Genomic DNA, 12,782 nt, shown 5'->3' with positions numbered 1-12,782 from the left:
ACAATGAATACAACAAATGTCTTATTTATTTTGGATTTCCTCGCTTTTTGTGCTGCTCTGCCTCTGCCTCTGCCAGCAGCAGCAAAAATGAGAAGAAATTAAGTTGCCGCCTGCAGCTTTATAACACCAGCAGCAGCACAGCTTGCCACACCCCCCCTCGGTCCCCACACACACACACATGCCCGCATAAGAAAAACGAAAAACCAGCATTGGAATAACAACAGCAACACGCAGGGAGCCCAGGGAACCCAGGGAACCCATGGAACCCATAGAATGTTTATCTGATTTAAACGTTGGCAACAGTCGGCGAAATTTCCCATCCCCCAACCTGGGGCAACCTTTTGCGTGTCTTTGACTGCTGCTCCCCCTGCCGCTTGCCCTGCCTCTCTCTCTCTCTATCGCTGGGAAAAACTTATGGTGCCTGGCTCCCCTTGGCCGAGCTTAATTTTCACTTCTGGCAGAAACTGTAATATTAATCATACGACCCGTATGGCCAGCACAAATCATGCCAGGGTCAGGGTCCGGGATAGGGAAGGACTGTCTTACACCTAGAATAATTTTCAATCCTTATGAACGAGGGAGTTCCTCATAAGAGTGCCCTTCAAAGGTCAGGAATTCCAGAATTCTCTTAGTGTAAAATATCCCCCAACAATCCTTAATCCTTTGTCTTGCCTGGATCTATAGACTCCACCCGAAAGTGGGACTGTTTTCTGCGGTCGGAGTCGCCAAACGTCAAAAGTTCTTAGGGAAATTCGTTTTAGTTTTTAGTTTTTCCGAAAACTTTCTTCCTCAAGTGGCTCATTGTGGCTGACCCCCAAAGGGGGGGAAGGGCAGGGAGCTGGGGGCTGGGGGCTGGGAGATAGCTACCGCGACACTTGCTTACTTTTGACAAGGACACGCAGCACGCACACAAATAACCAAGACCAGGACCAGGACTAGGACCAGGACCAGGACTAGGACAATATTCGCGAGCATGCTCTTTGCGGTCTTTGCCCAGAAAAGACAAACACTAACGGCCCCCCCAAGGCGGCGGGCCCGGGCCCGGGCCCAAGACATGCAAAACTTTTCGGATGTGGCAAAGAAAACGCAAATGATTAAGTGCGTAGCGGGCTATAATTCAACGGGACAACATTGGGAAACCCCAAAGGAAGTGACGGGCGGGGGCGGGCGCGGGGGCGGGATAGTGGAAGCCTTGATGCAACTGCCAGCGACATGGCCAATGGAGGAACTGCCAGTGCATGAGGGCCAGGGATAACTTTTGATTTTGATTGAGGCGAATTGAATTTGATTTGGCTGAGCAGAGCTCAGTGCTCAAGGCAGGGAGGGCGGGGATGGTATCACTTGTCAAATCTGGTCTCGACTTTGGGGATCGTAAATTAGGGATGTCCTTGCCTCTGCCCCTTCTAGTTCGACGCTCCTGGCTCCCAGGGCTTTAGTCAGCTGTCGGCTCCATCTCCTTCTCCATCTCCTTGTGGATTTCCCCCCCAGCATGCTGCTTAGCATTTCAACACAAAAACAGACAAAGTTGTGCCAGTTGTTGCTGCAGTTGTTGCTCTGGCACAACAGCAATTAATATGTATCTCTTACTTTGCACGCTCTATCACTCCGTTCCCCCACGCCCCTCCAAGCCCCCCTCCAAGCCCCCCTCCAAGCCCCATCTTTGCTGTTGGTTTGTGCGGCTACCCGAGGACAACTCGTAGAACTTCTCTCTGGAGTGCGAGTATGGAAAGTTTCTTGCATTTTTGTTGGCATTTGTTCATTTTCCTTGTCGTTTTGTTGTTTTTGTTGTTGTTTGCGCTCTGCTGTGGCCAGAAACTTTGCACGTAGCCCATTTTATTTAGTGGCATAGCATTTGGCACAGTTACACATTATGGCACGCCCACCAACGCACCTCCCCCCTGCCCCCGCCCGCCGCCGGCAGATGCACATTTTTGGTAGCATTTCTCGCAAGTGATTTATGACAGGCTGGGCCTCTGCCTCCCTCCCTGCCGCATGCATTCTTAAATGGCCCAGAAGGCGAGTGGGAAAGGGGTGGAAAGGGGGGAGAGGGGCGAAAATGGCACGCGCTCGAGCTAAAAATTTAATTAAAATGCACATTTGTTTGTCCTTGACAGCGTTTTATATTTTTTACTTAATTGGGAGGCAGGCAGGAGCCAAAGGAACGGAAGGGAAGCAGAGTGGAGCAAGGCACAGATACGAGAATGATGAGCACACGCCAGGATGTCCCATATCCCCGTAAAAGCACACACACAGACACACACAGACACTCGGTTAGATAGCAGGAGATGTATTTAGGGGAGACCGCATTCAGGGAGCAGACATGGAGACATGGGGAGAGACGTGCCTCCACCATTGACACAGAAACTAAGGCGAGCAGCACACGCACGACTCACCTGAATTAGTCGACTCAAAAATGTATGTACTAACCGGTGCTGGGCCTTTGCCATCTTGATGCCGTTTTCCAACTACTGGGAAAAGCAGCCACAGCCCCAGCCCCAGCCCCAGCCCCAGCCCCAGCCCGAAGTTAACTTGATTATGCAGGCCGGGAAGGGCCCTTTCGCCGATCAACTTGCGTGCGATTCACTCGTAACAGAATCGGCGAGGTGGGAGAATGATTAAATGGTGGCATAACCACTCGGCATAACCATCAGCAGACACGGATCAAGTGCGTAACCTTGCTTTCCACTCGACATAACATACTCGTCTTATGGAAGGTGGAAACGGCTTGAAAGCCTAGAGACCAGACTACGTTTTGGCATTGGCTATTTGCGGAGAAGTGGGAGCGAATTTACCTAAGTGGTGGCCTAGAATTCGGGCATTAAAGAGTTTTGGGTCGTCGTCGCCGCCTGGAATTTTATTTTGACAGGTATAAATAGATCTCACAGATATAAATGGCTGACCCTTTAATTCTGGGAATCGCTGTCATTGAGGGTATTTATTTTCCTTCTTGTAATTTTAGTAAATAATTTTGGTACTACAGCAGTGACATGAGAAATCGCCTTCCATCGAGGGTATTAAACAAAGGTAGGGTATTGGTCGAGGGTAGGTTTAAGCAAGTGAGATCGGGGTCGAGGCCCTTAATAATTTAAGAATAATATTTGCCATATAAACGTGCAAAAACGGCGGCTTTTAATGACTGTACACCACATTCCAAAAGTGCCACAACAAAAGAATTTAAGAATTCTGTGGTTCAAAGTGACCGCCACCACGATGATGAGTTATCGATCCCTAGCAACGCTGGGCAAGTACCCTGATGCTCAAAATAGTATATCGATGTTCTTCTATCGGCTTCAGTCTCTCTGGAGAAGTCTCTTTAAACAAAACAATCCATATAAGGACAATATATGGATTCTTTGGACTCTCTCCAAAAGATTTTCCAGTTTAATCCGCTTTGGTGGGGCACCTTGGTTGCAAAAATAATATTATAGCTGTCCTGGTCGACATTAGGGTTTTTTTAGGGTTGCATTTGTAAACTATCTGCTAACTATCGCATAGAAACGTGCGGTTTAGGAACAACCCAGATGGATGGTGAAATAATTGGGAAATTTACAGAACAGCACAACCTTAGAAACCACCTCCTAAATAGATGGTGGATGGTCGTCAGTGTGTATAGCCTATAAGAAATAGTCTCCACTCTATATTCATAGAAACATTATACTGAATCTGTCTTTATTGTGCCCTATAATACACAGAATAACATGGAACATCTGCGAATTCTGGTTAGATACTAATATGAGACGAGTGCAAATTTATAAGGAACGTTTAAGGGAAGGGGAATTATCAAAATGATCTAATAAATTCTTCCTCCTAGACTTCTATTGAAAAGAACAACAGCATCCTTGCCTTTAAATATTAAATAGGTAACAGGATCCTGGCTAATCAGCTCTGGAGTGGCCATTCGCCATCCCCTACCATATTGTGCTCTGCATAAGCACATCAATTCATTTTGAATAACTAACATGGATCCAACGTCTGGCAGGAAACTCTTTTCGGTGTAATATTTTTGGGGGAAATTGGGAGCTGTATAAATGGTTTCGTCTTTCGGTACGTGCCACAGGAGCTGCCAACTGGCTGCAATTTTTCACTGCTGCCTGACCCTGGCGCGCACATTTCTCTTGATTCCGACATCCTTGCGCCCTTGTTTTATGAGGTCGTAGCCTCCACGCCAGAGATGCACGCAATTATGGAGGAGCACCCCGAAAGCACCCCCACATCGGGCAAACTAATATCCGTAGCCCCCGTCCCGGACAAAACGCATTAAGGCGGAAGTGCATTTGGGGTTTAGGTGGAGAGGGGCATGGCATGCACGTATTCAAATTTACCTAAATAACTACTCAGAAAGAGACGGCACAGGACACACAGAAGACAGATAGGGGGGTGCTCTCCTGTTGTCCTTTTCATGATGGGCATACAAATGCTGGGCCAAAAGGATTTTGCTTACAAGCGAGCGAGCAGAGCAAAAAGTGCGGAAGAATCGCATTGTCCCTTCGAGGGGGGCCAAAGACAAACGTACAAGGATATGATGTCCCTGCCCTGACATAAGGATTTGTTTAGCTTTTCTCCAGATGATAACGAGGACGAGAACGACGACGATGATGATGATGATGATGATGATGCACCAGCCCTGCTCTACGGCGTGTCTCAACTTATGTGCAGTCACGGTCTGTCTACTTTGTTGAACACATCTCTCCGGCACCACCTCCCGCTCCCCCTCCCTCTACGTCTCTGTCTTGTCTTGTCTCGTCTCGACGACAGGACTTGGGACATGCATAAGTGGCTGCCTCTTGCCTCGTGTCGCACAAAACTTGTTATTTGTATTTACTTTTGATTGTTGCAGTGTTGCACTCTGTATTCGTTTCATTCTGTGCCTCCTTCTGTGACTCCTTCTGTGACTCCTTTCTGCCTCTTTCTGCCCCCTTCTGTGCCTCCTTTCTGCAGCCAAGTGTCAACACAAAAATTGTGCTTAAACTTTATTCTCATGCGCCTCTTCGAACAATTAAATGCCTGCCCTCTCCCCCTCCCTCCCTCCCTCTCCTTCTCTTTCTTACCAACTATTTCTGGGGTCCTGCATTTTTTATTGGCCAACTGTCAAGTTTGCTCGCCCTTTAAAATTTCCATCTCCAACAGGGCTGTCGCTCCTGTTTTTCTCGTTATTTCTTTCACGTTGACGTCACTCGTTCCAAAATGTAACTGTCAAACTTGAAAGCTGGAAATTCGGAAATTCGGAGACCCTTTGGATCGAAACGAGTCTGTCACTGAATGAATGATGTTTTAATGGAGACTTTTGGGGGCAGCCTTCAATGGAGGGCTTGCAGATGATATTTATCTGATTAATATAGGTTTCCAGTTGGGAAAAATATGTACTCGAAGGATATATTTAATACAGAATGAAAACCCATGAGAACGAATATTTCTGGGTGGAAATTTAGAAATTTTCTGCCTTAAAAAAGAGCCCTTTTGTGGCTCGTTTGCCTGTCGATGAGAAGACCCTCCAACACATGACGTCATGGACAGGTCAGGACTGGGGTTGTTGGCATTTACCAACGTTTAAAGGGGGCGCGGGGGGCGGTGGACGACCGCTGTTGGCACTCGATGCGGAGCCTGGCCCCACAAATAGCATTTTGTGTCTATTTTAGTGTAATTTTCCACTTAAACGGTTCCCTCGCTCTGGGGATGCTGGAAACCCCAGCAAGAAGTCATCTGCCGTTGCCGTTGCCGCTGCTGCTGCTGGCAGCCGCCAAAAAAATGCCAAGTTGAAATGAAAATTATTGGTTTACGTCCCTCCCTGCCTCCCGCACTGTTTCCAATGAAAATGCGGGGCAGAAAGAGGGCGGAGGGAGCGAGCATATAAATGGAAGGCCCCCAAATTGAGTTTGAGCGGTTTTTGCGTCTGTGTGGGTCCCAACACGCCCCGTAGTTTTCCTCCTCCCCCCCTTGGCCGCCATCGATTTCAATTGTGCTAGGGCTCCCCGGCCCCTACTGCCACTCCTTGTGGCCTGCTGCCCTGCCACCCTTTCGGCCAACTTCAAAGTGAGCAGCGCTCAATGAAATTGACACCCGCAGCGCCACAACTCCAGTGGAAGGAAACTATGGATGGATGCCTGGGTGGGTGGTTGTGTGGGAGGGTGGAAAATAAATGTGTAACGAAATGGAAGAGCCCTCCCGCCAGAGCCGAGTATCTGCCTTGGCAATAAAACCGTTTTAATGAGATTCAAGCTTTAAAATTCGCGCCTTATTTACGTGAGTGTTGTGCCGGATCGACCTTGTGCTACCTGGCAGGCCCCTGCCAGAGGAGCCCGGCTCTAGACGGCGGCTCTCGACTCTTCACGGATCGAGTATGCCCCACAATGCGATGCATGAGTCGTCCGGAAGCGTTAACTTAATTACACAACTCCCTGGGAATTTTAATTAAAAGCATGCAGAGGATTTAATTGATTTTCGTTTATAACGAGGCATACACCTCGGTGCAAAGGGCACCGGCACCGGGACCAGTACGGGCTCTAAAGTAACTGCCAGCCCTGACCACAGACACGGACATGGATACGGGCCAGCTAAGGAGCCCACTTAGACAGAGCCTGGCAAATATTTTAACAACTTTGTTTCGGCGCAGGCACTGGCCTCCGAAAAAACAGAGCCTTCGAGATGGAAGTGTACACAGTTAATAATAGAAACCATTTACTATGCAAATATTTGATCGGCGTGGGGGGCTGGAGTCGGGGGGCAGCAGGTCAGGAGTCCAGCTCGAGCAATTTTTCACGCTTAGCATATGAGAAGTTTGAGTTTTGGCAGCTGGACGTGAGCGACAGGAGATGAAAGATGAGCGCAGTCGGGATTCGACGGGGGGGGGGCAGGGGGGCAGTCGGAGTGCAGGCAAATGTGTTTGCCATGAGTTAAGTATGACTTACAGCACTCGGGCCCTGTATGCATTGCATATGCATTGTATAGCCCACCCCCCGAAAGTTTGCTTTGACTTTGAGTGCGGGGTGGAGGCAGCCATGAAAAATTAAAAAGGGATTGCCAGGCGGCAGCAGCAGCAGCAGCAGCAGCTGAAAAGCGTATTCAATGGCAGCTCGAACAACTTTTTCCACTCGCTCGCCTGTCAGCATTTTCTTCTCAACTTTTCAGCATCATGAAAGATGATATATGTCGGGCAAGTGCTTGAGTTCGAGTGGTATGCGGCTGCGGTGGCGGCTTCGAGGGTGCCTGCGGCCGGGGATGTGGGCTAGTCAGACACATCCGATAAGTGCGCCGCTGGGGCCGAGACCGGGCCAACCATGTGGCTTGCATTTAATTATGGGGACGGTGGGGAGGGCGGTGAAAGGGCTAATTGAGAAGCACAGTTTCTGCGGATAGCAGCTTCTTCTTTGAATGGATTATAGTGCCAAGGCATCTCATTAAACAAATTCGTGGATTTGGGCAGTAAAAAGTTCTTTATTGGCCCTTCGGGAAAGCGGAGAAAGAAGCCATGTTTTGGCACTCTCAATACGAGCGATACGATGTCATAGGTCAAGCTTCTGCACAGGACGTTGGGCCAGGACTTACCTTGTGCAATCACGAAAATGCGTTGTAAAATGTTGTTGGCCACTCGTAAAAGTGTTGCCAATTCTGATGTTGTTGCTGCTGCGGCTGTTGTTGCTTTGGCGAACTTTTGGCTTAGTTGTTGCTGGCGATTTGTTGTTTGTTACTTTTGTATTAGCCATAGAACATTGTGGGCTCTGTTGCTTTTGTTGATGGCCCAAAGAGTGGACCTGCTGCTGTTGTTGATGATGTTGCTGCCGTTGCCGTTGCTGTTGCCGTTGCTGCTGCCACTGCCACTGTCGTGCTTCATTGTTTGTGTTTTCCGAGAGAGATAGATAGATAGATAGAGAGGGAGGGAGATAGAGGGAGAGCGGGAGGGAGTTTTAAAGCCCGGTGCTTATTGTTTTAGCCACTTCTCATGGAATATATTTGGAAACTATTCTATTTGGTTGTCCTCCGGCCTTTTAGGCAATTGTAAGCACTATCTGCTGCTGCTGCTGCCGTTGTTGGTTTTTTCTGTTTGCTGATGAATTGTTCATGGCCATTCGACTGACGATTGGGGAGAACAATAAACATTTAATTTTTAAAATATTTTTCTGTGCTTTGTTGTTGTTTGATTTCTACCCCCCCCCACCACGCCCACCCCTGGTCATGGCAGCCCATATGCCAAAAGATTTATGACCATACCAAATGGCAATCGCCTGACTTGCCCCGGAGTCCCCCTCCTCCTCCCCTGCGCCATGAATTATGCAATGAAATGTATTTCATTTTTCCCCCGAAACGAGTGTTGAACATTTCTTCTTTATTTTTTTTAGGATATGAGTTCTGTTGAGTTGGTCGACAGACGTTCCGTTATTGTTATAAATGAGAGAGCAAACGATGCTTTAATTTATGGAATTTTCCAGCCATTTCTGAGCCATTAAAGCGGCCCAGCCAGGACCCGTTGACACCTCGCTACCGAGTCCTGAAGGATTCTGTCTTTGTCATCGGCTCCCCTACCCCTTCCCTTCCCTCTCCTGTCTTGGGCCATTGTCCTGGGGGCTTCCACTTATTAGTCTGCGTTTTGCAAATATTTGCATACGAGGCACGTTTCAGTCATTTTTCTTCTGCTCGGCTCGGCTCTTTCCTTTTATTTTGTTCATGTTATTATTATTATTATTATTACTCTTGCTCTTTGCTGTTACCCCAAGGCCAGTCACCCTCCGCCTCTTGGCTTTTCCCATTTTCCTGCCTCCGCTCCGACCTTCGGAGATTTCTTTGCACCACATTAAGTATTGTAACTCGTGGAAAATGGATAAAAATATGCAGAAAGAAAAGTATTTAAATCATTTACATCATTTTTTAATGTCCTCTGGGGCCCGCCTGCTGAAATTTCGCAGGAAATGCTAATGGAAGAGTAAAATTCACTTGAAGACGGGCCAACGTTGGGATAACGAGAAAAATTGTTTTTATAGAATTTTTGCGTATTTTTTTTAATGGCTGCCTTCTAGGGATATGGTTTATCCGTTCCTCAGCTCAAAGAATCAGAGTTACAGAAGTGTATTTATATGATAAGGAAAGATCATCAGCTAGGAGCCTGATCATAGGGGTTACAAAGCTTTGATTGGATTACAAAGGATTTAAATATAAGTTTTTTTAGGAAGAAATCTGCAAGAGTAGGTTGCCTCTTATTAGTTCTTAATCTTCGCTGCTTTTAGAGGCGAAAAGAAAGTGCAAAGCGAAAGCTGCCATCTCGAGGACATAATCCCTAAAATGACCGCCCAATAATCCGCTTAATCCGAGCAGAACACGTGGCCTTATATCAGACAAATGATTTAAAGCTTCCCACCGTATAAGGAACCCACGCCAGGGGGGGGTCTTGGCAGGCTTCCCCCCCACTCTGTTGCCCTCCTGCTCCCCGCTGGCCGCCCTGGGAGTCCCCTGATTGCTGCTGTTTTCCGAGACCTTCCATGTACCACATCAATTTGTAATTTGTAAATGAAATTGCCTTTGCTGGCTTCAGCTTGGGCTTCGGCTTCCCTTTATTTTGTTTTATTCATTTTTTTTGGGCCTTTCGCCCACCAGAAAAATGCAAATTTGTCAAATTGATTTAAAGCCTCGGATGTTGGCCAATTTAAATGCCAAAAAATTAATTACACATGCAGGCCCCAGCCCCAGTCCCGGCCGGAAAGTGTTTTCTTCATTTGCTTGCTTCACTTGACACTTTTTTTGGGGTTTTGAACTTTTGAACTGCACGCTGGTTGCATTACTTGAGGGCACGGCACTAGTACGAGGATCCACACAGTATCCACACTCGGCAGAAATCACACATTCAGTTGGCAGCTCCTGTTTCAAGCAACTGCCACTCCGGCCGCAACGAGCACTGCCGCAAGACGCAAACGAACATCGCCCATCGCCACGCTCCCGAATCGACTGACTGGCCGCTGCCAGCGCTGGTCCTCCCGAGGCCCGAGCCGCGCCGAGTGCCTTGGCTCTTATCAGAGCCGAGCGGTCGCCGCCTCGTTGTTGAAAATCGCCTCGTGCAACGCAGTCGCAAAACGAGAGAGAGCGCAGCCGGCTTTCGCAGCACTCGTGTGTGGTGGGTTTCTCTCTCGGGTGTTCGCGTGCTCGTTGGTGAAATCTCAGTCTCTCGAGGAGGACGGGACGGCTCTTATCAGTTGTGACCGTTATGCTGTGTGTGAGGGACAGGCGACAGTGGAGTGGACAACTGTTATCTCTGGGCTCCTTCGGGCTGTCGGACTGTCTGGCTGTGTGGACGTCTAGTCCTCCGTGTTGCCAGGCGTCTGGGCGGAAAGTGCCAAAATGTCGAGCAAACAAGGTTGCCAAACTGTTCCCCAGCTTACCAGCGAGATGATTCATAATACAAATGTGACCTCCAGCCTTTGGGATATTGATTTGAGATCTCTTTGGCCTGGAGTTCACTCACGATGGCCCATCTGGGGGAATATTGGTTTTCTGCGAAGACGTTTATCATTCCAATAGTTCTACTTTGCTCCTTACAACCTTTGATCTACTTACATTAGTGGAGAATCACTGTTTGTTGATACATGGCCTCTTATGACCACCATTCCATTCTACAAGGCTCGCACCCTTCAAGGAAGGCCACAGTGGAACCCTAACGCAGGCAAAGGACTCCCATTAGTTGCTGTTTTCTTGCTTATTGTTGATATGCATTGAGAGATTAAGAGATTGGAGCTAGCCAGCAGTGCGGACCATGGTAGAGGCCTCCAGGGGCCAAAGAACATGTCCAAGTCGTGTTTTGTCCCGCCACAATGGACGCCTCCCCCCGCCTGTCACTGGGGAACATTCATTCCGACTTTCATGCTCCTGTCAACTGGCGGAGTCGAGAGTGTTTTGTTTCTGGCCACCTCGTGGCCATTCCTCTTTGCAGCCATCAAGCTTGCTGATGCATCCGCCACAAGGAGGAGATGCCAGCGGAGTTTCCTCTGGCAAAATCAATTCATGGCCCGTCGCAGCATGACAGCCTGGTTTATTGGCTTCCATTTGGCCCGCTAAAGAGGCCAAACTAATTACCGTGCATAATAAATCAGATCCCTGTCATAGTTTGCCATTAGCCTGACACCACCCCCTCGAGCTCTTCTAGCATTTATGCAAATTGCAAGGAATACGAGTGCCACAAGGCAGCCACGGACTGGACGGGAGACCCGTGCACCTCGCTGCCTGGTCCTTGCCCCGGGGCCCTATGCATTATTAATTGCAATTTGTTTGCTATTTTTTCCAAGAATATGTACACTCGCCCTGCCCTGCCCGACCCTAACCCAATCAGGGACATGATTGTTGTTGCCACCACGCTGACAATCGAGTTTATTTATGCAAAATTAATTGATTTCTATTGAAAATGATGGAAAAACAGGAAATGCAATTGACACATTTTCCTTGAGACATCGGCAGACAAGGGGGGGAGGGTCTAATGACGGGTAATTTATAATTGTGGCACAATTGAGAGCTTTTTAAAATGGCAGCCACTCGAAGAAGCATGTGGCGTGACTCCACAGATGATTGGCCTGGCTAAATTGCAACAAATTGATCAGGCAGTGCCATTACTCGTTGTGTGTGGGGTGTGTACAGGATTAGGGGTTTCATTGCCCCGTGCCACCACCACCCAATGTTCCCAAAGGAACGCAGAATGATGAGCACTCCTGCCTAGTATTGAAAGTATGATTGGTTTCTGTGGAAGGTGGATGATTAGGTACTTGCTTCCCCTCTCTGTACGGCTGCCCCTTACCTTAGTTGCCTGAAAAAGTTAATTTTCTTGCGCGCTTCGGTCAGATTGTGCATATGATCGTCGAGGAACTTGAAGGCCAGTCCCGTCTTGGGCTCGAAGTCGTTGGCGGGCAAGCGATTGAACAGGGGATCAGGGGTCTCGCTGCGCGACGCCAGGGACTTGAGGCGCGAGGGAAACGGCGGGGAGTAGTGGCGCGTGTAGCTGGACACTATCGGCAGCTCCAGGTCGTCCTCAATGTCGACCGCCTCATAGCGGGAGCTACGAGAGGGATTCGAGAATGTAGCACCGCCAAATCGGTGGATCGATCCCCACTTACTCGTCCATATTGAATGACTGAAAGTTGACCAGCTTCCGTTCCACCGAACTGACCGCCCTCTGCATCTTGGCCCCCTCTTCGAGCATTTCCTGGGTGGTGGTCTTCATGTACTGGAAATCGCCTGCCACCGGTTCCCAGAGCCTAGTCTTACGCTTGCACGCTTGCATGTTGTGTTGTGATTGAAGCAGTATCAAACGGGGTATTGAACGTATTGAATGGGAACTGAGAAAGTGAATGGGAAGCTGAACGCCTGAAAGCCTGAAAGGTTTCTCAGAGCCGAGGTGGGGGACTACTAGGCTGATTTCTGTAGCACAGTACTCGATTGCCTCTCTCTCTGTCATAATGCCATGCACATAAAACAGAAATCACGTCATTAAGCAGAGGAGGAGAGAGATTTGGCAGCAGCAGCAGAAGCAGCCAATGAACAATATTATGAATGCCACAATTGAATTCACAAACGGATTTATTGTGGGCGGAGGTTTTGTGAATGGTTTTCTGAATCAACAGACGATGAAAATGAAAATCGAAAACCGAAAACCGAGAACAGAGAACCGAGAACCGAGAATGGAATACTGGGTCAGCAACAGAAGGTTTCCCACAAGCAGCCATTCGATGCGATGCCAATCAATGCATTGCCATGGCGGGAGTGCCGTGGCAGAGCTTTGGGTCTGTTTAGCGGGCAGCCATAACAATGGCCGATTG

General features: G+C 48.5%; 2 protein-coding genes across 4 annotated transcripts in view; both read right to left on the bottom strand.

Moving 5' to 3' along the window:
- The window catches only part of kek3 (kekkon 3), a 35,147-nt gene extending 23,949 nt beyond the window's left edge, over window positions 1-11,198 (bottom strand). The window contains exons 1-3 of one of the 3 annotated variants that reach the window (XM_001355976.4): window positions 10,537-11,198; window positions 9,768-10,473; window positions 7,543-8,067 (exon numbers count right to left, since the gene is read on the bottom strand). The gene's annotated coding sequence lies outside the window, so the exon portion shown is untranslated. The remainder of the gene's footprint in view (window positions 1-7,542; window positions 8,068-9,767; window positions 10,474-10,536) is intronic. The other 2 variants (XM_015181143.2, XM_033380129.1) reach the window with 2 other exon arrangements.
- A 115-nt stretch (window positions 11,199-11,313) lies between these two features.
- On the bottom strand, window positions 11,314-12,351 carry LOC4816293 (uncharacterized). Its single transcript, XM_001355977.4, has 3 exons — window positions 12,081-12,351; window positions 11,765-12,022; window positions 11,314-11,707 (listed from the first exon to the last, which is right to left on the bottom strand). The coding sequence occupies exons 1-3, from the start codon at window positions 12,245-12,247 to the stop codon at window positions 11,683-11,685; spliced, it is 450 nt and encodes a 149-aa protein (XP_001356013.3). The 5' UTR covers window positions 12,248-12,351; the 3' UTR covers window positions 11,314-11,682.
- Window positions 12,352-12,782: the final 431 nt, after the last annotated feature.

This window comes from Drosophila pseudoobscura, chromosome 4, assembly GCF_009870125.1.
Source record: "Drosophila pseudoobscura strain MV-25-SWS-2005 chromosome 4, UCI_Dpse_MV25, whole genome shotgun sequence".
NCBI classification, from domain to species: Eukaryota; Metazoa; Arthropoda; class Insecta; order Diptera; family Drosophilidae; genus Drosophila; species Drosophila pseudoobscura.
This window is presented reverse-complemented; position numbering and strand designations above follow the sequence as displayed.